General features: G+C 43.7%; 1 protein-coding gene across 1 annotated transcript in view; it reads right to left on the bottom strand.

The window, feature by feature from the left end:
* The window catches only part of BLTP2 (bridge-like lipid transfer protein family member 2), a 114,983-nt gene that overhangs the window by 80,674 nt on the left and 9,598 nt on the right, over positions 1-24,711 (bottom strand). Inside the window, exons 2-11 of the mRNA XM_056559095.1 lie at positions 20,793-20,925; positions 17,019-17,068; positions 15,951-16,110; positions 14,432-14,550; positions 12,861-12,921; positions 12,272-12,485; positions 2,209-2,317; positions 2,002-2,126; positions 991-1,058; positions 240-385 (exon numbers count right to left, since the gene is read on the bottom strand). Coding sequence (XP_056415070.1) covers positions 240-385; positions 991-1,058; positions 2,002-2,126; positions 2,209-2,317; positions 12,272-12,485; positions 12,861-12,921; positions 14,432-14,550; positions 15,951-16,110; positions 17,019-17,068; positions 20,793-20,925 — 1,185 coding nt within the window. The remainder of the gene's footprint in view (positions 1-239; positions 386-990; positions 1,059-2,001; positions 2,127-2,208; positions 2,318-12,271; positions 12,486-12,860; positions 12,922-14,431; positions 14,551-15,950; positions 16,111-17,018; positions 17,069-20,792; positions 20,926-24,711) is intronic.

Genomic DNA, 24,711 nt, shown 5'->3' with positions numbered 1-24,711 from the left:
GACATGTCCTTTAAGAATATCTATGTTGTTTTGTTAATTATTTGTATGCACTCACTGTCAGATCCTAAATGGCAAACATTTACCATTTTAACAACTTATTCTTTGAAAGAAGGAAATGGCACTGAGAACTTTATAATTGTACTGCATTTAAACCACAATTAAAATGTACAAGGCCACAGTTTAGTACTATAAATAAAATAAAAAAAAAGAAAAACATTTCCTACAACTTCTAAACTTGCCGATTATTTTTGGTTGAAGCTTTGGAGACCCTCTGTATTTGGCGATCCAGCGCCAGCAAGCTGAACCAATGAGAGAACTCCTGGTGGCGGTAATGAATGATGCAAGTATTAAGAGCCATGTTACTCTGGATATCAATAGAAGTGACCTGTTCAGATATAAAAGGAATTGGTCAAAAGGTACATACATAGGCAATAAACCTCAACTAAGGACTATGGAACTGCAGTGAAACAGAGACCTCAGTGTGGGCAGGTGTTTATTAACCATCTATAACTAACCTTCATCCTGTGCATCCAAACAGTAACTTTGTCCCTGATTTACAAAGAGTGTTGTGTCGGTTTCTTTGTGGGTTTTAATTCCCTACAATTTTTTTTCCACGGTATTTCCTAAGGTTTCCCTACATTTTTCTTTTTTTTACACATTCTCTGATCTGTAGGGTTTTCCTCAGCTAAAATCCCCCACATTTTCTGTGGAAACCTTAGTAAATATGTTGGGTTTTTGTGAAACTGTCGGAAACACTCCCCTTTGCTGTGACCACACCCCCTTTCCCTAGCAGACACGCCCTTTTTTGGGTTTTCTCAGTAAAATGCAGAGTTGGTCGAGTTTTTTCATTTCTGGCGCAGGCAGAATTCTGGCGCAAATTCCGGCACAGACAGAATTTTCTGTCACAATGTGCCAGAATCTGCCGCACAACCAGACAAAACATGTCAGGTTTACATTAGTAAATCAGGGCCATTGTGTACAGTAACTCACCTGAACATCAGCCTTCAAATGATTTAGGCATAGGATCCTTTGTCGGCTTTGTGACAGCAACAAACCATCTGAAGATAAAAGCCAGACAACATACAGCATTATCTTAAAGTAACATTACATTACTACAAGCAGCAGTACAATTTAGCATTAGACTCTAAGCACTGAGTTCAGCACTAAGCCCTAGTTCATCTTATTCTAGCTTGGCAGCTGGAGTTGATATCTAGTGTTGTCACCAGTAAGCCATGTTCTTTGTTGCCAAGTAAATGCTTGTTTTGCTTACTCTTTAGCATTATGGGAGCAAAGTGTTTTATTATTATTATTTTTTTTTTTAACAGCTACTTCATAAATTATTACAATACTGAACACAAGAATTTCCATTTTATGTACAGTCAATATAATTAAAGGAGTCTCAGAACCCAGTAAAGGAATGTTGCTTAAGACGAGGCAGGCACATGCCTCAAAATAAATTTGGCACACAGATGGCACACCAGGCTGGAGTCATTTTCTGGCATAACTTACACCAATTTCTGACACGAAGGCCATGCCCCCTCACACTCAGTCCTTCCGATTTTTTTTCTTTATAGAGTTGTGTGTAAAGTGGCACAAAACTGTGACTGGCATACAGCCTTGATGAATAGACGGGCATTATGTGTAATTACATAAAAATAGGTTTTTCTGCGGAAAACATTGATTACACATCAGGTTGGGTGATAAATGTATGATCGCTGGGGCCCCACAACTGGAAACTCAACCCTCCACTAGAACAGGAATCCTGTTCCTCTTCACTGCATGACTGAAGTGAAGAGGTATTTTAAACCCTTAACGACCTATGCCATATATATATATATATATATATATATATATATATATATGTATATACACGGCGCGGCCGTGTGGCAAGTCTATGAAGCGAGCCATAAACATATACATATGTGTTAATACAAGTTTTTGTGAGAAAACCCCTGAAAGTTCTTCAATTACAACTTTCCACTTGAACTTGCAATAACTTACCTTCTATTAGGAGTTCAGAGCTCATTTGTGCCAGTTCTGAGGTGCCTATGAACTTTCTCATGGGCAGCTGATCCTCCTCCCGTGAATAATAAAACTTCAGCAGTTTCAGTGTCCAGTTCAAGTGCCTGACAAATAAACAAGGATATAAAGCATCAACTTGTATTTAACTCAGTTATTTATTATCTCATCATCATGCTCTGGTATTACCTTTGTTGACTGTTCATAGACAGGACAACAGTGCTGCTCTCAAACCCTACATCTAGTCTGCATGGTAATCGCTCTACAAGCTGCAGCCACTTAGGTGCCGTCATGTCTCCTGTCAAGAAAATGTCAAAAAAGATTAGGTAGGTATAAAACAAATGCCCTAGACTGGTTAATAAGAATGTATTTTATAGACAAAAAATAATAATAATAATAATAATGTAAATTACACCTAACTTTATTGTGACTAAAATCATATAAAAAGATCAACCACCCTAAAAAAGGGCAGAGTGTGACTATAACCAATGGGGTGCGTGTGAGCCAGGTCTAACAACGCTTCTAGATGAGAATACTTCCACAATGTGGAATTCAATAAAGCATTTCAGAATTTACTTCAGACCTTTATATAATGTTCACAATCACAAGAACAGAGGTACAGTACAGTGCCATATAATTTTATGGGCACTGTATTAGACATTTGTAACAAATACATGAAGTCATTTTATTTTTTTATTCTTTAAGTTTTTCATAAGAACATAAAAATACAACTCCTACTCAACCACACATACCCCATCACACAAAATACGTTGAGAACAAATAGATAGTAATCCATCACTTAAAGTGAAATAAGAGCAAAAAATATATAAATACTAGTATATGTTCGTAGTAGAAAGGAAGAAGTAAACAGAGTAGAAAATACAGCTACTCCTACAGGCTCATTCCTTGGTCCAATCAGGCCACTTACTCCATCTATCATGTCGTGCCTCTCGTACTCCTAAATGTTTATCTATATATCCCTCAATCATAAGTTTGTGATGAACAGTGGCTTTAACAGCCAAAAGATCTGGTATATCAGCGGATTTCCACCGCTGGGCAACAAAAATTCTAGCTACAGTAAGGACGTGGTAAATAATAGTAAGGTGGCAAGTCGGTATGTTGTCTAGGGTCAAAAAAAGAAAGGCAACTTCCGGGCCCCATGGAAGAGGGAAAGGGAGTGAGCAATCAAGATAACACTTGATACTAAGCCAAAAAGGGGTGAATAAGCTCACATTCCCACCAAATATGTATTAAGGTACCGATAGCATTACCACATCTCCAACAATACTTCGAAGATGAGGGATATAATTTAGCCAACCTAGCAGGTGTATTATACCACCTATAAAGCAGCTGACGCAAAGATTCAAAATGATTAACAAATCTAGACATCTTCCTATGCATAGCAAATACAAACCTCCACTGCTCATCTGTAAATTTTTGACCCAGATACTCTTCCCACCGGAGCTGATATGTGTAATGCCTGGGTCTATTAAGCTGTAAAAGCTCCGCATAAGCAATAGAGATTCCTTTAGTAAATATCCTATTGTTTAAGAAAAACTTCTCATACCATATTTGCAGATCTTTCCGCAGCCACTATGATGAAACATAGGGAGTTTGCATCAGGAACTCATCTACTTAGAGCAAGAGAAATTCCATACAAATGGGGTATGGGTTTTCCTACAAAAGTGCTGATAACATATAAGGGAGAAAAACATGTGGCACTATCCCCTCAAGCGCTACTACAACTCTGCCAAGGCTGGGGATTAATATCAAGACAAACGGAGGCACAAAAGTACAATAATGGTACTACTTTACAAGTCCCAACGTAATGGGTTACAGTCACCCACAAGAAAAAGAAAAGTCCCAAGAATAAAAATACGTGAACTGCTGTTATGGCAGATGATACCTGAACAATTTCTCTTATTTTTTTCCTTCTAAAAGTGCTTTTTTTGGCTTTCTTTTGCCCTGTTCCTATCTTTTGCTTCCTATTCCTTTTTGTTTGCAATTTCAGCAATATGACTACTTTAAGTTCTAAATAATGATGGTATAGCACACGATTAACTATGTTGGCAGAGGTCCAACATACCCCTGAATGGGCGGAGGATAATCGCCCTCTATATCTGTGTTGTGTATGTGTGATGCAAATAAATTTAAAAGAAGAACTGAGAGATTGTTGTTTAAGTGGATGTATGTTGATCCATCACCTTTCTATGTATGTAATGGAAAGTTTTGGAAATCTTCTGTAATATCATCCCAAGGCTACAATCTGTATTACGTGCCATATAGAGGATACTGTTAGCATCTAGTTTTCATACCGGCTTAATGACAGAAGTAATATAATCATTATAATGGGTATTAAGTTTATTTCTATTAATGTTAAAGGGCTCAACCCGCCCTTTAAGCGGTCAATGGTATGGAAGGAGGCTAGGAGATTAAATGCGGATGTGATATGTATACAGGAGATGCACCTCCTTCCACAAGATGCTAAACGCCTGTGTATCCCCATGTGTTTTATGCGCATGCACCCTATAAAAAGGTGGGGGGGGGGGTTGCGCTGGCTATCCGGGATAATGTAGCCTTTGTACCTCAACATGCGGAGAAACACGATAATGGCCGGTACATTGGGCACTGTCATGAAATAAAAAAATTGATATGTTGTAGTACTTAAGTACTACAACATATCTCTAATATACCGTACTTTAATAAAAAAAAAGTGATTTTAAAACAGTTTAAAATCACTTTTAAATTCGGCCACTAGGGGTCACCCTCCTAGTGGCCGAATGCATTCGGCAGTGACGTCACTAGTGAATTTCGACTCATTGAAGCCTGGCAATGAGTCGGAATTCACTCACTGCGGTGCTCGCTCCCGTCTGTCAATCAAACAGGCAGGAGCGAGCGCTGAGAACAGAAGAAGCGCGCATTGGCTCCCCTGCTCCCTGGCCTTGCACGCCGGCCCTGCCTCCCGGCATCCCGTCGCTGCTGTCCTGCCCGTCCCTGCACTGTCCTGGTATGTCTAGGGGGTGGGTGGGTGTTCGGGTAGCGGGTGTTGGGGTAACGGGGTTCAGGGGAGGGGTAGCGGGGTTCGGGTTGCGCCGCGGCCATGTATTGTTTTTAACACAGGTTGCCTCCAGTTTTTCCCCACTACAACTCCCAGGATGCCCTGACAGCCAATAGATGTCAGGGCAAGCTGGGAGTTGTAGCGGTGAAACCGCTGGAGGCACCCTGTGTAGATGAACTAAGGGCGGAAGTCCCCCCCAGCAGGCATCAGTGATGTGGTGCCTGCTGGGGAAGTCTGCCTGGTAGTGAGCACGCTACCAGGCAGACAAAACTGCATTTTTTATATAGTAAAAAAAAAAATTAGGCAGGGAGGAGATTAGGGATAGATGGGAAATAGGCAGGGACAGAGAGGGGGAAAAAAAGGGATGGTGGGAGCTACCCTTTAAATGTCAGTTAAATAAGTAGATTTTGTATGCTTACCGTAAAATCTCTTTCTTGGAGGATCCATTGGGGGACACAGAGACCGTGGGTATATCTTGCTGACACTAGGAGGCTGACACTAGGCATACAAAAAGAAGTCGGCCCCTCCTGGCAGGATATACCCCACCAACTGACTCTGAGCTAATCAGTTTAGTCCCAAAGGAGTAGGAGAGGGCCGACAAAAAAAGAAAACCAGCAGGTGTCCGAGGTAACCAGACAAAAAATAACCGAACACTACCCCTCGGACAGAAAACCAAACCATAGTAACCAAAACAAAAGGGTGGGTGATGTGTCCCCCAATGGATCCTCCAAGAAAGAGATTTTACGGTAAGCATAAAATATCTACTTTTCTTGGTCGGCTCCATTGGGGGACATAGAGACCGTGGGACGAACCACAGCAGTCCCCAGGGTGGGAAAAATACCCAAAACAGAATCAGACAGAAGACTGAGCCACTGCTGCCTGCAACACCTTGCGACCCAAACCGGCGTCAGCGGACGCAAAAGTGTGCACCTGGTAGATTCTGGTGAAGGTGTACAAAGACGTCCAAGTGGCCGCCTTGCAAACTTGCAAGGCTGAAGCCCTATTAAGTAGCGCCCAAGAAGCCCCAACGGAACACGTGGAATGCGCAGTCACCCAAAAGGGTGGGACCTTTCCCTTACGACGGTACGATTCCGAGATGGCAGAACGGATCCACTGCGAAATGGTCGCCTTGGAAACCGGAAGACATTTGCGACGACCCTCCGGAATCACAAAGAAAGTATCACCCTGCCGGAAAGATAGATCCGAACAGTGCGAACCACATCCAGACAATGGAGGGAATGCTCATTGGCGTTGGATGGAGCCAGACAGAAGGAAGGAAGAACAATATCCTCGTTCACATGAAAGGAGGAGACCACCTTGGGCAAGAAGGAGGGAGGCGGCCGAAAAACAACCTTGTCCAGGTAAAGGACCAAGAAGGGAGAGCGACAAGAGAGAGCCGCCTGCTCAGAGACCCTCCTAATGGAGGCAATGGCGATGAGGGAGGTGACCTTCCAGGAAAGAAAGAGAAGAGAAGTGTCCCGATAGGTTCAAGCGGAGCTTCCCTCAAAGCACCGAGCACCAGGTTGAGATCCCAAGGAGGGGTGGGAGACCGGTACAGCAGAGACGCATGGGCCAAGCCCTGCAGGAAGGTGTGGATGTGAGGGTTGGAAGCCAACGGCCGTTGAAAGAGAATAGAAAGAGACGAAACTTTAAGGGAGCTGAGCGTCAAACGCTGATCCAGACCAGATTGCAAGAAGGCCAGGAAGTGCGGAAAGGAAAAGATAACCGGAGAGACAGACTGAGCCTCACATCACCTGAAATAGGCCCACCAAGTGCGGTGGTAAAACCTACCATTGGAAGGCTCACGAGCCCACAGCATGGTGCAAATCCCCCTGGATGAAAACCCCCGAGCCCTCAGAACCGCAGTTTCAACCACCACAACGTCAAATGCTTTGACAGTAAATTGGGGTGGCAGAGAGGACCCTGGGAGAGCAGATCGGGGTGAACCGGAAGACGCAGAGGAACGTCGGCGACCAGGCGAATTACGTTGGCGTATTATGCACGTCTGGGGCAACCAGAATGTCAGGAACACCCTCCGCCTTGAGTTTCCTCAGAACCCTGGGCAGGAGAGGCAGAGGGGAAAAGAGGTAGGGAAGACTGATGGACGACCATGGAATTACGAGCGCATCCACTGCCATAGGGTCATATGAGTTTGCTACAAAGCAGGGAACCTGTCTGTTGTGGCGAGACGCGAAGAGATCCAGGTCCAGGGTCCCCCAAAGAGCACAGATCTGCAAGAATGCCTCCGGATGGTGAGACCACTCCCCCGGATCTGCGGAAGAGCGGCTGAGAAAATTTGCTTCCCAATTCTCCATGCCTGGAATGTGAATCGCAGAGAGAGCAGGCACTCGAGTCTCAGCCCAGAGCAGAATCTTGGAGACCTCCTCCATCACTGAGCAGCTGTGCGTTCCGCCCTGGCGATTGATGTAAGCCACCTCCGTCGTGTTGTCCGATTGGACTCGAACGGGATGACCCTGAAGGAGGATCTCCCAATGGCACGGATCTCCAGAAGATTGATGGGGAGGCGAGCCTCCTGAAAGGACCAGCGACCAGATCCTGAAACACACATTCCCAACCTAGGAGACTTGCATCGGTCGTGATGACCTGCCAGTGGAGGGGAAGAAATGACCACTCCTGGAGAAGTTGGACAGAGTCTGCACAGTGAAATGAAGGCTCTCAAAGTTTTGTGACCGGGACGGAGCATTGATCAGAAGATCGTCCAGGTAAAGGACGATCGAGATCCCCTGAGCCCGAAGAATGGCAATCCCCGCCGCCATGACTTTGGTGAAAACCCTGGGAGCCGTTGTCATGCCAAAGGGAAGAGCCACGAACTGGAAGTGGCCCGCTGGAACAGCAAAGTGGAGGGAATGCTGATGGGCAGGAAAAATTAGAATGTGCAGATAGGTGTCCCGGATATCTACTGAGGAAAGAAACTCCCCTTGATCAATGGACGCGACTACCAAGCGGAGGGACTCCATGTGAAAGCGGCGTAGCTGCAAGTTGTGGTTGAGAAACTTGAGGTCCAGAATGGGGACCACAAACAGATTTGAGTAGAACGCTGAAAAAAGCTCCCCTGGAGGAACTGGAACAATCACCCCCTGAGCAAGGAGGGTACTCAAAGCGAAAGACAGCCACCAAAGATGGGGAACAACGAGGACGGGATCAGAAGAACCAGTCCCGGAGAAAAGAAGCAAACTCTATCCAGTAACCATCGGATATGACGTCCCGAACTCAGTAATCCTGAACCTGCGCTAACCAAATGTTCCGGAAAAGAGACAGACGTCCTCCCACCCGAGAAGAGGATACGGGTGGGGGCGTCCCTTCAGGAAGAGGAAGGCTTATGGTTACCGGACTTGGCTGAGAAACCGCCAGCACGGTTGGCTTGCCTCCAGGAAGGATGTTCTTTGAAAGAAGGGGCTTTGCCTGCTTGGGAGGGCGCCTGCTTGGAAGGACGACCTGATGCAAAGGACTGAAAGGGCCAAAAGGTAGCCGTCCTCCGACAGAGGTCGGAACAGCAGGGTTTGTTCTACGTAAGCAGAGAGCTTTTGCCTCCAGTAGTTTCGGATATGATCTCCATTGGAGGAGAAGGGGGAGGAGTACCGCAGATGACCCCCCCTCCAAAGCGTGCGCACCTAGCTGATAGGTGCATCAGTGACCCGGTAGCAGTCGGACGGTGGGAGCCCCGTCAGCGCGCCCGCATACAGTGAGTGGGCGGAACTACATCCCAGACCAGGCCGCAGCCTCAAGTAATTTTTCCCCCCACCGTGCGCACTGTTCACAAAGCGAAAGTAAAGTGCGGCCGGCCGAGAAGAAAGAAAAGTACAGGCTGCTGCGAGAAGTAAGCAATGCCAGGGAGTGGCAAGGGGAGGGAAGCTGCCCCGCAATCCCCGAACCCCGACAGTGCTGATAGTGAATCACTATCCCCAACCCCTAGCCCCAGAAATAAATAAAGAAAAAGTCCCCCAAATGCTCAGAAAAAGATAGAGAGAATGAGGGAGGGAGGGAGGGAGAGGGAGGGGGGGATTGGGGGTTGAGGAATATACTCACCCTGCATACAGCCATACTCACCTAAAATGTCTTCAGCCAGCTATGATCACCTGCATCATATCAGAACCAAAGTGCAACCCCAGGCGCTGGCCGTTGGCGGGAAGGGGTTAACGGTGCATACTCTATGCCCTGTGCCCCTTAGCTGCATATGGGGAAACAGGTAGCGCCATGTTCCTGAACCCCCACCTAAAAATAGAAAAGAAAAGGAGAGAAAAACCTAACTACAGGCCCTAGCTAAAAAATAAAAAAGAAGACCAGGTCTGGAGTTCTCAGAGTAATAAGTGAAAAAAAGACCAGTAGGGTCAGTTTTAGGGGAAGATGTAGTGGAGTCCATTGTCTGCTTCCTACTGACACGGTAATGTGGCCAACATTGGACTCCACTACAACTTCCCCTAAAACTGACCCTACTGGTCTTTTTTTCACTTATTACTAGTTCAAATTTATATGATGCATGGAGAGTAATTAATCCTACAGAAAAAGCTTATAAGTTTTATTCTAACCTGTGTAAAGTATATACTCGAATTGACCATATCTTGGTATCAGGCTCCGTATTATCCCTAATTGAAGATGCTAGTATTATGCCTATTGAATGGTCAGACCACGCTCCTATAAGTCTTACAATTAAAAGAAAAATATCCTCAGCATCCAGTATCCGTCTGGAGACTTAATTCTATGGTTCTGCATAATCCGAAGTACCTAGATACAACCTTGTCTGCCATATCTAGCTATTTTCAGAAGAGGAGACCCCGGAGCAGCCTGCCGTGCTATTGGCCGCTCATCTATGTGCGCTCCCGACGGGAGCACAGCATAGATGAGCTAAGGGTGGAAGTCGCCCCCCCCCAGCAGGCATAAGTGACGCTGCACCTGCTGGGGAAGTCTGCCAGGTAAGTGAGCACTCTACCAGGCAGTCAAAAATATATTACTAAGGGGTTAAAAAAAAATTACAGGCAGGGATGGGGTTAGGGATAGATGGGCAATAGGCAGGGACAGAAACATTATTTTGTTACATGGTGGGAGCTACTCTTTAACACAGCAAATTAGCAAGATATAGTCTCAACTTTACCCTTTATCTCTTTAGGATTATGAAAAGGTGCTACGGCAACTGAAATTAACCTGCTACTGGCAAGGCAATAAAGCTAGTTCACAACTGGCTAAGCAGCTAAAAAAATGAGAATCTAAAACTCGAATTCCTTTTTATTTCTAATAGGGACGGCTCAAAAACTATGGACCCGCAGGGAATTGCTAACCATTTTCCTAAATACTACCAAGAGCTATACAATCTTAAGTCTGAGCCCTCTACTTTCCAACCTACTGCTGACACAATTTCTTCTTTCCTTTCCTCTGTTTCACTACATATGCCTCCCTCTGAATGTAAGGATTAACTGACATCTGATTTTTCTATTGATTAAATACTTTCTTGTATTCGTTCCTTTAAGCCCTCTAAGTCCCCGGGCCCTGATTTCATTTCAAATGATTTCTATAAAATGTTTGCTCCTCTACTAGCTCCATACTTGCTTAGGACTTTTAACGCCTTAAGGACGAAGCCCATTTGGGCCTTAAGGACGCAGACAATTTTACTTGTACGTTTAAATTTTTTCCTCCTCACCTTCAAAAAATCATAACTCTTTTATATTTTCATCCACAGACTAGTATGAGGACTTGTTTTTTGCGCGACCAGTTGTCCGTTGTAATGCCATCACTCACTTTACCATAAAATGTATGGCGCAACCCAAAAAATACTACTTGTGTGGGGAAATGAAAAATTTTGGAAGGTTTCGTTTTCACACCATACAATATACGGTAAAAATGACATGTGTTCTTTATTCTTTGGGTCAATACGATTAAAATGATACCCATGATAATATACTTTTCTATTACTGTTAAGCTTAAAATAAAATAGCAAACTGTTTAACAAAATTAGTACGCTTAAAATCCCCCTATTATGTAGACCTATAACGTTTTCATTTTTCCGTATAAGCGGCGGTATGAGGGCTCATTTTTTGCGCCGTGATCTGTACTTTTTATTGATACCATATTTGCGTATATAAAGCTTTTAATACTTTTTTTATAACATTTTTGGGGACTAAAATGTTATTCCACCATACGGTATCATTAACATTTTATTTTAATAGTTGGGATATTTCCGCACGCGGCGATACCAAATATGTATATAAAATACACTTTTTGGAGGTGAAATAGGGAAAATGGGACAATTTAAGTTTTTATTGGGGGAGGGGGTTTTTCACCTTTTTTTTACTTTTCTTTTTTACTTTTATTTTTACACTTTAATAGTCCCCACAGGGAACTATTCATAGCAATCAGTTGATTGCTAATACTGTTCAGTGCTATGTATAGGACATAGCACTGATCAGCGTTAGCTGTCATCTTCTGCTCTGGTCTGCTCGATCGCAGACCAGAGCAGAGCAGAAGACCCCGGGAGACGGCCGGAGCAAGGTGAGGGGACCTTCGGACCCCATGCTGGATGATCGGATCGCCGCGGCAGCGCTGCGGGCGATCCGATCATCACCCGCAGATGCTATCAGCAGCCGGGACCTGCCGCGCATGACGCGAGCATTGCTCCGATGCTCGCGGTTATGCATAGGACGTAAATGTACATCCTGGTGCGTTAAGTACCACCTCACCAGGACGTACATTTATGTCCTTCGTCGTTAAGGGGTTAATGCTATTGTCTCTATGGGTGCTCCCCCTGATGAGATGCTGGAAGCCCTGGTAGTCACCATCCCCAAAGCAGGTAAACCAATCGATAATACAGCGAATTTTAGGCCCATCTCATTACTCAATAGTGATATAAAGCTTTACGCCATGGTGCTGGCGGTCAGTCTTAATAAAATTCTGCCTAATTTGAAGATCTTTAAAGATCAAGTTGGCTTTGTTAAAGGGCGCCAGACATTAGATGGTACCAGACGTTTTCTCGACCTCATTGCTAAAGTGCGCGCTGATCGACTGTATCTAGAGACAGATTTTTAAATGAAAGATGCAATAACCTAAGTCAGGGATGCACATTGTTTCATTAATCTGTATGCAACAACTATTATAAACACATAAAATACTGATACAGGTGTCTGATATGGAGCAGACATGTTCTAGCTTGGTAAACATTTAAGTTATGATGCCCTTGGTGCCAACCTGTGTTTGTTTGTTCCTCTGTGCTGCTGCTCTCTTCAGTGTTAGCCTGAACTGCTGGAACCAGTCTTTTCTGGAGCAAGTCACTGTGGAACAGACTCTCATGCACCTCTGTGTGTAGACTCCGCACCTTTAGACCAACTGCTTGTAAGATCTTCTCATTGATGCTGCATTCCAGAGTAAGAGAAAGAGAGAGCTCTGCCAGACAGGCCTCATCCTGCAATTATAAATGGGGGGGGGGGGTTGATCACCTGGTTTAGACATCTCATCTGTGCTGGTTAACCTGTTAATTTTCCTTACTTCTTTTTTTTACATATAGAAAAATGTATTCAATTACAGTGTGGTATGATACACATTTCAGCAACAGCTATTTATGAGCCATTATAGGAATTCTATCTGCATTTATTTTATATGTCATAAGCAATGAGGGCATGGGAGCTAAAAACCCTTCTTAAAAGGATAGGTCCAGGTTGGAAATCAGTAAACAGGTTCAAAGGGGTTCAGGTTAAAACAGGGTAAAGTTGTAAGGGTAGCGAAAGCTTGTTAAATAAGGAGATGGAACTTAGCTGCTCTGCTTTAACATGATACTAACCTGCTTACTGCTCTTCAGTAACTTGCTAGACAGCTGGTTAAGGCTCAGGGTGCAGTCCATTCTGTAAGGAAAACAGGAAACTAATAAAGGATTCTGACATATCCCAACTTCCTGCCTTTGGGGCATCAAGCCTTAAGCATATTCCAGGGGTTAGGCTGTGTTCACATTTGCATTGGAGACTATGCTGCAAATTCTGTTATATATCATTGGGCTGGGTGGTATGACCAAATGTGTATCACTGTATTTTTTAAGTTACGGCGGTTCCGCGGTATATAACGGTATTTTCACCCCCCCCCAAATCATGTGACCCGCCAGCGCTGTTCTGCCCCCGCCCCAATCATGTGACCCGCGCGCGGTGTTCGGCTCCCTCCCCCCCCCCCAAATCATGTGAACCGTCAGCGCTGTTCTGCTTCCCCCAATTAATGATCAGCCCAGCGGGGTACTACTCACAAATGTCACCTTCAAGCACTGCCCTCCTTCTCTTTGTTGGGGGCCTCCGGCGATGGAACTCACTGTAGCCAATGGCTGTCCGGGCATGCTGGGAGTTGTAGTTTTGCAACAGCTGGAGGTCCGCAGGTTGGAGACCACTGCTGTACTCTGTATCCCTATGCCCGGGCTGCAAAAGATACAGAAAATAAACATTAAGTCACCTACGTCGGATGTTGCTTGGGACTGGAACGTCGGACAGCCGTCAGCCTATCACCGGCCACAGCGATGTCCCGCCCCGGCCAGTGATAGGCTGAGCACACTGTCATGTAAGAAGCCGGCCAGAGCTCCTTACATTGACAGTGGGCTCAGCCTATCACTGGCCGGGGCGGCACATCGCTCCGGCCGGCGATAGGCTGACGGCTGTCCGACGTTCCCGTCCCCAGCGTGTGGCCGACGTAGGTGAGATACAGTTTATTCTCTTTATCTTTTGCAGCCCGGGCATAGGGATACAGCATACAGCAGTGATCTCAAACCTGTGGACCTCCAGCTGTTGCAAAACTACAACTCCCAGCATGCCAGGACAGCCGTTGGCTGTCTGGGCATGCTGGGAGTTGTAGTTTTGCAACAACTGGAGGTCTGCAGGTTGGAGACCACTGGAGTACAGTATAGAGTTCCAGCGCCCGGCGGCCCCCAACAAAGAGGAGGAGGGCAGTGCTTGACATATGCGAGTAGTACCCCGCTGGGCTGATCATTAATAGGGGGGGCAGAACAGCGCTGGCGGGTCACATAGGATTAGTTCCCCGATGTGGGGACAGCGCTGCGCTGGGCTGATAATACATTCCAGAGGGGGAGGGGCTCAACTGGTATTGCGGTATGGGGGAAAAGCCCAGCCCTAATATGACTAATATGCCTAGTTAATTGGGTGCTATGATCATGTGACTGATTTTTAGGTTGTTTATATATGACCAAAGTGATGCAGGAGCGTTGGGTACAGACACATAAAAAATAAAAATCAGGGACAAGATAACATTTTCTCAACATATAAATGTAAAATGTAAAACACTTATACAGCTTGTAGAATTGTTGCTTTATAAACTTTTTTTTAGTAACAAATCCTCCTACGGCAAAAAATGAATGGTTACCTTTTTCCATCGCTGACCACTACAATGGCTGTCTTTGTTAAGGTCATGTGCCACAGAGATTCTGAGGAAGCTACATTGAGAACCATTATATTCACAGAGTCCAAGTGTACAGACAGTAGCTGCAAAACAAAATACATTTGTGTAAGAATGTCTTTGTTCTGTTTTGTTGGACAATTAACCACAATGTAGCTGTTGCAACATCAGAGGTCAGAGAGTACCTAAGGCCCCATTCACACGGCAGAATTTTGGAGCAGAATCCAGTGGAAAAAAGCAGCTCAGCAATTCTGTTGCAGCAGACTCATATTGTTTTCAATGGAATTCTGGGCACTTTGCATGTGACAGAATTTCCAGGGTGGGGACATCTGCCATGGAAATTCTAATTCCAACCTCCACAGAAAGAATTGAGATGTAATTTCTCTCTGTATAATCCGCTCGGAAATGCATTATCATCTCTGGAGACGGCACATTTCCTAGTTGTCCTAGCACTGGCTTGTTCTGCGGACGCCTGCTTCTTGCGGAATATCTGCCCGGAGATATTCAGCCTTGTGAATGGGGCCTTAGTGTTCTATTCCCACAAAAATGGCAGTGAAAATATCTGCACAGAACTAGCTCTGGTAAATTGCATTCTGTGTAGTGCCATCTTTATAGTAAGCACTGGTCAGAAATCTGCAGGAGTTCAGTTAAACAGGAAACAAAGATGTGTCTATTAATAAGCTTGTTGACTTTTTCCAGCAGTAAGGGTATGTTCGCAGTGCAGAATCTCTGCTGGTGGAATCCCGCGCGGAGATTCCGTTAGGCTGCCGCCGCCGAAAATACTTGGGCACTGTGCTGTCACCACTGACTGCTATGCAGTGCTCGCGAAATTCCGCACAAAGAGTGAACATGTTCTTTCTTTGCACAGAACAATTTCAACGGCACAATTGTCCGCCACTGAAATTCCGCAGTGTGAACGGGTCTCGTGGAAGACCCATTCACACTAATGGTACAATTCACTGTGCGGAATTCTACTTGCGGAAGTCCGCTCTCGGAATTCTGTGGGAATTCTGCAGTGTGAATGTACCCTAACCCAGAGAATGGACTATAATATATACAGGTTCCAGTTCAGGAACACTGTAGAAATACATGAAAATCCAAAAGGTAATCCCTCTCTAAAATGTAGTTATTCATAAAAAAAATCATAAACATACAACAGATATTAAATAGGTTTTCCAGCCTTAGAAAATCACAAACCAATCAGTACTAGATCAGTGGGGTCAGACTGCCAGCACCCCATCGATTAGCTGTTTGAAGGGGGTGCGGTGCTTGTCCGAGCACTGCAGCCTCTTTGATGTTTACTTCTGCTCCTCCTTGCATTGCTGTAATATTACTAGTGATAGTGTCAGGTACCCAAGACGATCTAGTATTGATGGCCAGTAATTTTGTAAGGCTTGTTAACTCATATAAGCATAATTGACACATGACCGAAGGAAGCTAAAAATGTCAGAACTATTGAAATCATTGTTAAACAAAAACTACATACTTGAGACAAGACTTTCAGTATTGATGGGTTAAAGGCTGTTTTCTCAGCATGCTGTGATGTAACTCCAGATGGAGCATCAGGAACCTGTGGTCTCAGTGGTAACAATCCTTGTAGGTCAATTCGTATGCGCACTTCTCCAAAACACAGGGCAAAGTAGTGGCTGGAAGCAAATGAGGTTAGACAAATCAGCCAAACTTACATTCCCCCCATGAATTACATAGATATGAAATCTACTGAAACAATGAATGTTGGGAGATGTCTATCAGTTGACAGGCAACACACTTACAAAGGAAAAAGCTAATATGGTCCTGGTATTAAAGACTACCTTGTATATTTAGAAGCCCAGTGATCTCTAATCACAAAAATCCCTTTACTTATTTATGGATATTTATCATTAAAGGGGTACTCCGGTGGAAAACAATTTTTTGTCCATGTCAGGAACTGCCCAGAGTAGGAGCAAGTCCCCACAGTAAACCTCTCCTGCTCTGGACAGAGGTGTCAGCAGAGAGCACAGTAGTCAGACTGAACAACAACAACAAAGAACTCAACTTCGTCTGCAACATACAGCAGCTGATAAATACTGGAAGTGTAAAACAAATGTATTCAAATTAACTGGTGTTGGAAAGTTAAACAGATTTGTAAATTCGATTTAACAATCTTAGTCCTTCCAGTACTTAGCTGCTGTATACTTCAGAGGAAGTTGTGTAGTTCTTACCAGTCTGACCACAGTGCCACCTCTGTCCGTGTCAGGAACCATCCAGAGTAGGAGCAAATCCCCATAGCAAACCTCTCCTGCTCTGGACAGTTCCTGACATATACAGAGGTGTCAGCAGAGAGCACTGTGGTCAGACAGGAAATAACTACACAATATTCTCTGTAGCATACAGCAGCTGATAAGTACTGGAAGGGTTAAGATTTTTTAATAGAGGTAATTTACAAATCTGTTTAACCTTCTGGCACCAGTTATTTTGAAAACATTTTTTTCCCCAGAGTTGCCCTTTAATGTCATAGGACAATAGAACATTCCCTTTAGTCTCCTAAGATAGAGGTTTCAAAAGCAGTACTTACGGTAACTCATGGTTCAGCAGCTTGCTAGATATCCAGATACTGTCGATCTCCTAAAATAGGGAAATGAACAGTCATTTAAACTATTTTTTTTTGTTTGTATTCTAAAATCTATTACCGTTTTCAGAATGCATAAAAATAGTGGTAGGAAAGCAAACAGGACAAGGAAAGGGAACAGCATGACGGTTCTCCAGCTCCCAATGGAAATTTTTTCCTGCACTATTACCAAGAAGACAGCTCATCCTTCACTTCTGTGCTTCCTATCCATATAGTGTTTCCTGGACACATTCCTACATGGCAGTGAGCTGGGTTTTTTGGCTACTTTTTTCTTATTTGGGGCAAGGAAATGTCATCCTATCATAATCAGCAAAAGATCTATTGGAGTCCAAAATGTTCATGATGTATAAGATAAACATTCACCATGAAGGGGAAGAACGATAACTAGGCAATCTAATCTCCAACTATCCGAATGTCAATCAAAATGTGACATTATAATTATTTATATGATGTAAATATATCAAAGATAAATCTGTATACAAGTCAAGAAAGAGTCCTGAAAATGGCATAGTCTGTAAAAAATATAGAAGGACAATCAAAGAAATAAAAGAGAATGAAAAAGATATGGATGAATTCATATTGTCGGAAATATAGTTATTGTCCCAAAGATGGCTCAAAGTAGTGAGTGCTGTTGCATGAAACAGCAAAAATGAAGAGACCAAATTGTTCGGCTTAAAGAGCACCTATCATCAACTCCACTTTCCCTAATCCCCCTTCCCATCTGTCCCTGTCACTAACGCTGTCTATCCCAGCGTTTTTTTTTATTTATAAATAAACACTTAAAATTACCTTTTTTTGTTCATCTTCGGTAGCTCAGAGAGGAGCGTCTGAGAAGGGAGGACGTGGGCGGGGCCCGGCAGGCGCGACATCATCTGAAGCCTCGCCCGGCCGCTTCCGCCCTTCTTCCTGTATGCTGCGATCCCTCTCGGGAGCGCGCATACAGGAGGTGTGTAGATCAGGGACGGCAGCCTCTAAGTCTCCTCCTCTCTGTTTGGATATACATGTGCAAGCCATACAGAGAAGAGGAACGTATGACTGAGCTGCCGTGCCCTGCAGGGATAACATTACATTCATTAAAATGGAAGGGATGCGCGCACAGCGCTCTCTCCCACCTGTCTGCATGACAGGCAGGAGCAGCGCTCAGTATCAGATTTCGGACTCAGCCGCCAGGCCGGCAGTAAGTCTGAAATCAACACAAATAGGACTCCTAGGGAGACCCCTAGTGGTGAAAAGTTTAAAGACATAAACATAGAATAATAAAAAAAAAAATTCATTGAACACAATTAGTAAATCGTTTTATTTGTAATAAACTATAAAATATCAAAAAACATTTTAATGAGAGGTACACTTTAAAGCTTTGTCCTATGTTTCTGCTTTTTTTTCCCTTTCCTATAGATGCCATGACGGTCTTAAAGAGATACAAAGAGACTGCCATGGCATCTTTTCTCTGTGAGCTCACAGAAAGAAAAGGACAATGGGCACAGCTGAAGACTACAGTCATTACGTTCGCACAACTCACCAGCCGCACCCTCACAAATCATAACATCTAATATGCCACTATGTATGACATTTCAGAAGTTGACTAAAAGCGCAGATAAAGGGGTACTCAGGTGGAAAACTTTTTTTATTTTACCCCTTAAGGACCAGGAGGTTTTCCGTTTTTGCACTTTCATTTTTTCCTCCTTGCCTTTAAAAAATCATAACTCAATTTTGCACCTAAAAATCCATATGATGGCTTATTTTTTGCGCCACCAATTCTACTTTGTAATGACATCAGTCATTTTACCCAAAAATCTATGGCGAAATGGAAAAGAAAATCATTGTGCGACAACATTGAAGAAAAAAAAAAAAAACGCCACTTTGTAACTTTTGGGGGCTTCTGTTTCCACGCCGTACATTTTTCGGTAAAAATGACACATTCTCTTTATTCTGTAGGTCCATACGATTAAAATGATACCCTACTTATATTGGTTTCATTTTGTTGTATTTCTGAAAAAAAAATCATAACTATATACAGGAACATTTATACGTTTAAAATTGTCATATTCTGACCCCTATAACTTTTTTATTTTTCCGCATATGGGGCGGTATGCGGGCTCATTTTTTGCACCGTGATCTGAAGTTTTTAGCAGTACCATTTTTGTATTGATCGGACTTATTGATTGCTTTTTATTCATTTTTTTCATGATATAAAAAGTGACCAAAAATGCACTATTTTGGACTTTGGAATTTTTTTGCACGTACGCCATTGACCGTGTGGTTTAATTAATTATATATTTTTTTAATTCGGACATTTCCGCACGCGGCGATACCATATATGTTTATTTACAAAGTTTTTTTTTTAATTGGGAAAAGGGGAGTGATTCAAACTTTTATTAGGGGAGGGGTTAAATGATCTTTATTCACTTTTTTTTTTCCACTTTTTTTTTGCAGTGTTATAGCTCCCATAGGGACATATAACACTGCACACACTGATCTTTTACATTGTTCAATGCTTTCTCATATTAAACCATTGATCAATGATTCTGCCGCTTGACTGCTCGTGCCTGGATCTCAGGCACTGAGCAGTCATTCGGCGATCGGACACCAGGAGGCAAGGTAGGAGACCCTCCTCGTGTCCCAGAGCTGTTCGGGATGCCACGATTTCGCCACGGATATCCCGAACAGTCCCCTGAGCTAACCGGCAGTGATTTACTTTCACTTTAGACGAGGCGTTCAACTTTGAATGCCGCATCTAAAGGGTTAATAGCGCGTGGCACCGCGATCAGAGCTGCGCGCTATTAGCCCCTTGTCCTGACCCGCTATGACGCAGAGCCACACCGTGGCCCCGTGTTATAGAAAGGGAGAGGACTCAGGATGTACCGGTACGTCCTAAGTCCTTAAGAGGTTAAATCAAGTGGTGCCAAACAGATTTAGAAATTACTTCTATTAAAAAATCTTGATGCTTCCAGTACTTATTAGCTGCTAAATACTACAGAGGAAGTTCTCTTATTTTTGGATTTCTTCTTTAGTCTGTGCACAGTGCTCTCTGCGGACACCTCTGTCCATTTCAGAACTGTTCAGAAGAAATCCAAAAAGAAAATAAATTTCCTCTGGAGTATTCAGCAGCTAATAAGTGCTGGAAGGATTAGGATTTTTTAATAGAAGTAATTTACAAATCTGTTTAACTTTTTGGCACCAGTTGACTTAAAAAAAAAAAAAAAAATTTCCACCGGAGTACCCCTTTAAGTTTAGGCTCTAACAGTATGCACCGCTGTCAATATTCCCGGCAAACTTTTCAGAAAAAGTATCGCTAAGATTTGACTGCATGCTAAAGCGTCATTTTGTTTATCCGTAGCACTGGTGCGGACATCTACAGCAATTCAGAACACAGATCACTTACCCCAATGTGCAACAAGAAAACAAGAACATTCATGTCACAGGAACACAAAGTACAGGAAAAAAGGAAACATCGAGCCAAGTTAGTGAGTGATTTTCCTTATGTACTTAACATTCTACAAGTTTGATGGAAAAACGTGCTTAGGAAGTACAATTCCTGTTCCCCTCATTTCACCGGATACACCAGTGTTTCCCAACCAGGGTGCCTCCAGCTGTTGCAAAACTACAACTTTCAGCATGCCCGGACAGCCAAAGGCTGTCCGGGCATGCTGGGAGTTGTAGTTTAGACACAGCTGGAGGCACCCTGGTTGGGAAACACTGGGATACACAAGTTATTCTCACCAGGGTTTGCTGCTGCTGCTTCCCAAATTTCAAGCTGATGTTCTGGAACCATAAGAATCCGAGGCTTCCAATTTTCAACTCTGCTCCAAGTTTCCTCTGACACCAGCTACTGGCCAGGCGATAAAGCAGCCATCTATATAAGGGACACAAGTATTTATTACATGCTATACACACAGCACTAGAGATGAGCGAACTTACAGTAAATTCGATTCGTCACGAACTTCTCGGCTCGGCAGTTGATGACTTTTCCTGCATAAATGAGTTCAGCTTTCAAGTGCTCCCGTGGGCTGGAAAAGGTGGATACAGTCCTAGGAGAATCTTTCCTAGGACTGTATCCACCTTTTCCAGCCCACCGGAACACCTGAAAGCTGAACTAATTTATGCAGGAAAAGTCATCAACTCCCGAGTCGAGAAGTTTGTGACGAATCGAATTTACTGTAAGTTCGCTCATCTCTACACAGCACCATCAACAGTTCACTGCAAGAGACAAGCTGACATTTTCTTTATCACATCTGTTTCCATAAACAGGAAGATCTGACAATCAGGAGTCTGGTAAAGCTGGTGCTTTCTAAGGCTTCTTTCACACTGTGTGTGAGGCTCTGTTACAAGCGGACGTTAAAGGGGTACTCCGGTGGAAAACTTATTTTATCAACTGGTGCCAGAAAGTTAAACAGATTTGTTAATTACTTCTAATAAAAAAATCTTAATCCTTCCAGTACTTATTAGCAGTTTTATACTACAATGGAAGTTCTTTTCTTTTCTGTCTAACCACAGTGCTCTCTGCTGACACCTCTGACCGTGTCAGGAACTGTCCAGAGCAGGAGAAAATCCCCATACCAAGCATATGCTGCTCTGGACAGTTCCTAAAATGGACAGAGGTGTCAGCAGAGAGCATTGTGGACAGACAGAAAAGAAATCTAAAAAGAATAGAATGTGTATTATTCAGCAGCTGAGAAGTACTGGAATGATTAAGATTTTTTAACAGAAGTAATTTACCAATCTTTTTGGCACCAGTTGATTAAAAAAAAAAAAAAAAAAGTTTTCCACCGAAGTACCCCTTTACAAACGTCAGTGTGAAAGGAGCCTAAAGTGAAAAAAATAGCATATAACATAACTGATGGCAGTGGGGGTCTAAGCAGCCTCCAGAAAGAGTCGATTGGAGTCTGCAGGAGATTAAGTGGCAAAGCAACATTCTAGCATCAACGCCGCTTTGTCCCAGCAATTGCAGGAGGAGGATACAGAGGTGGGGCCCTCACTGATAAGACGTGATCAATGGGGGAGATTTATCAAAACCTGTGCAGAGGAAAAGTTGCTGAGTTGCCCAATCAGATCGCTTCTTTCATTTTTAACAAGGCCTATGCAAAATGAAAGAAGCGATCTGATTGGTTGCTATGGGCAACTGGGCAACATTCGCGTCTTAGCGGCGGTCTGCCTGCCACAGATCAGCTGGAAAGATAGCCGCTTTCTGATGTTTTGCTGTAGATGGTAACCAAGCAGAGAAGCAGGTGCGGACCTCTAGGTAACTCGATGGTGGGTGATGTCACAGGAGCGCTGCCTGGAAGATGGTCTCGGGAGCGTTATGTTGGTTTGCAGAGCTGGACCGGAGTCACCGGTATACAATACTCGTGTACCTAAACGCGTTTCAGGGCTCTCATATGCTTTAAACATATGCAAGCCTACTGAGGAAAGGGCCATGTTTAAAGCATATGAGAGCCCTGAAACGCGTCTAGGTACACGAGTATTCTATATCACGGCAACCTGATTGTATACCGGTGACCTCCGATCCAGCTCTGCAAACCAACATAACGCTCCCGAGACCATCTTCCAGGCAGCGCTGCCCAGCGCCTGTGACGTCACCCACCATCGAGTTACCTAGAGGTCCGCACCTGCTTCTCTGCTTGGTTACCATCTACAGCAAAACATCAGAAAGCGGCTATCTTTCCAGCAGGTCTGTGGCAGGCAGCCCGCCGCTAAGAAGCGTGCCAGCATCTGGTACCATTCCAACTGTGCGGACTTCACATTATAACTCAAGGTGACATATTATCGGGACTCATTGCAGGCTGGTAACTATAATACATCTGATATATTCTTATCATTTTGGAATTTATACCATTCATGGGACTTGAACTCATTTTCGGATTATCGGAGGCTGGAATATCAAAAGCGACATCGCATTGTTGAAAATTTCTAAATGAAAGCTATCGGTGGTTGTTGATATAGTTATTTTATTTAGTGTTTTATATTATAATTCCCTCGGCACAAGGGCCCTGTGCTTTGAGGATTTACTGTTTAAAGAATTTTTTATATATTTTATATTGTGTAATAAATTTGCACTTTCATATTATAATTGAAGCACGATCCAGTCATTATTATTAGTATTAGATCATTGTATCAGGTAACTGATGCTAGCCTTGAGGGGCCGGCTATCTTTTTACATTTTGCCTTTCTAAATAAAAACACCAGGTGTAGGAGTACAGCCCTCTTACCTCGGCTAGTTAATTGTGAGCTGCACATTCCCAGTTTTTTGTTTTTTTTTACCCAGATTTTTAAATTACTTCTTTAAAAAAATCTTAATCCTTCCTGTACTTACTAGCTGCTGAATACTACAGACGAAATTCTTTTTTTTCTGGAAAACAGAGCTGTCTACTGACATCATGACCACAGAGATCTCTGCTAACATCTCTGTCCATTTTAAGAACTGTCCAGAGTAGGAGAAAATCCCCATAGAAAACATATGCTGCTCTGGACAGTTCCTAAAATGGACAGAGATGTCAGCAGAGAGCACTGTGTTCCAAAAAGAAAAGAATTTCCTCTGTAGTATTCAACAGCTAATAAGTACAGTGACCCCTCGACCTACGATGGCCCCGACATACGACAATTTCAACATGCGATGGCCTCTCAGAGTCCATTGCATGTTGAAGGCAGCATCAACATGCGATGCTTTTTTTATGTCGAGGCCATCGCATAAACAGCTATCCGGCAGCGCAGACTTCTTCAGCTGCCGCCGGATAGCCGTTTATGGTGCCCCGTGAGCTTCGGTGATGTCTCTTACCTGTCCTCGGGGCTCCGGCCCGTCCTCTTCGGGATCCCCTGCATCGCCGGCACTCTCCATCGTCGTCATCACGTCGCTGCGCACCCCATCCTGTCATCCAATAGGAGCGGCGTGCGTAGCGATGTGATGGCGGCGACGGATAGTGAGGATGCCGGGGAAGCAGAGGCCTTGCCGGAGCGTCGGGGACATCTCGGGGACGCGGCGACAGCGATGGACGGCGACATCCCGGGCAGCGGTGACGAGCGGTGATGGTCCGGAGCGGCGGGGACAGGTAAGTACAACTTCCTCTAACAGTGGTCTACAACCTGCGGACCTCCAGGAAGATATTTTAATAGAAGTAATTTACAAATCTGTTCAACTTTCTGGCACCAGTGGATTTAAAGAAAAAAAAAGTTTTCCACCAGAGCACCCCTTTAAGGCTGGGTTCACACCATGTTTTTGCAACACAGTTCCCGTATCAGGTTTTGAATAAAAAAATAATAATAATTCCTCAAAACCGGACTAAACTGTATCAAAACGTGTGTACAAATTTTAATCCGTATACCGTTGAAAAAAAGATGTCCGGTTGCATCCGTTCTTTTAAGAAAAAAACGTATACGTTTTTTACTTTTCATTTCATTATGAATAAAGTTTTACTTGTTTGATTGAAATTCCAAGAAAAAAAACTGTGCAAAGTCAAAAATCATCTGGTGAAAACCGGATGGAACCGTATGCACATACGGTTCTCATTGACTCCCATGTTAAAAAATATATATATATATGTATACACATACACACACAGGTGTTTTAATACGGTTTTTCACCCGGACCAAAAACCGTGGTAGGCTACAGTTTTGGGTACGGGAACAAAATTGACAAAACCGTACA

This window comes from Hyla sarda, chromosome 2, assembly GCF_029499605.1.
Source record: "Hyla sarda isolate aHylSar1 chromosome 2, aHylSar1.hap1, whole genome shotgun sequence".
NCBI classification, from domain to species: Eukaryota; Metazoa; Chordata; class Amphibia; order Anura; family Hylidae; genus Hyla; species Hyla sarda.
This window is presented reverse-complemented; position numbering and strand designations above follow the sequence as displayed.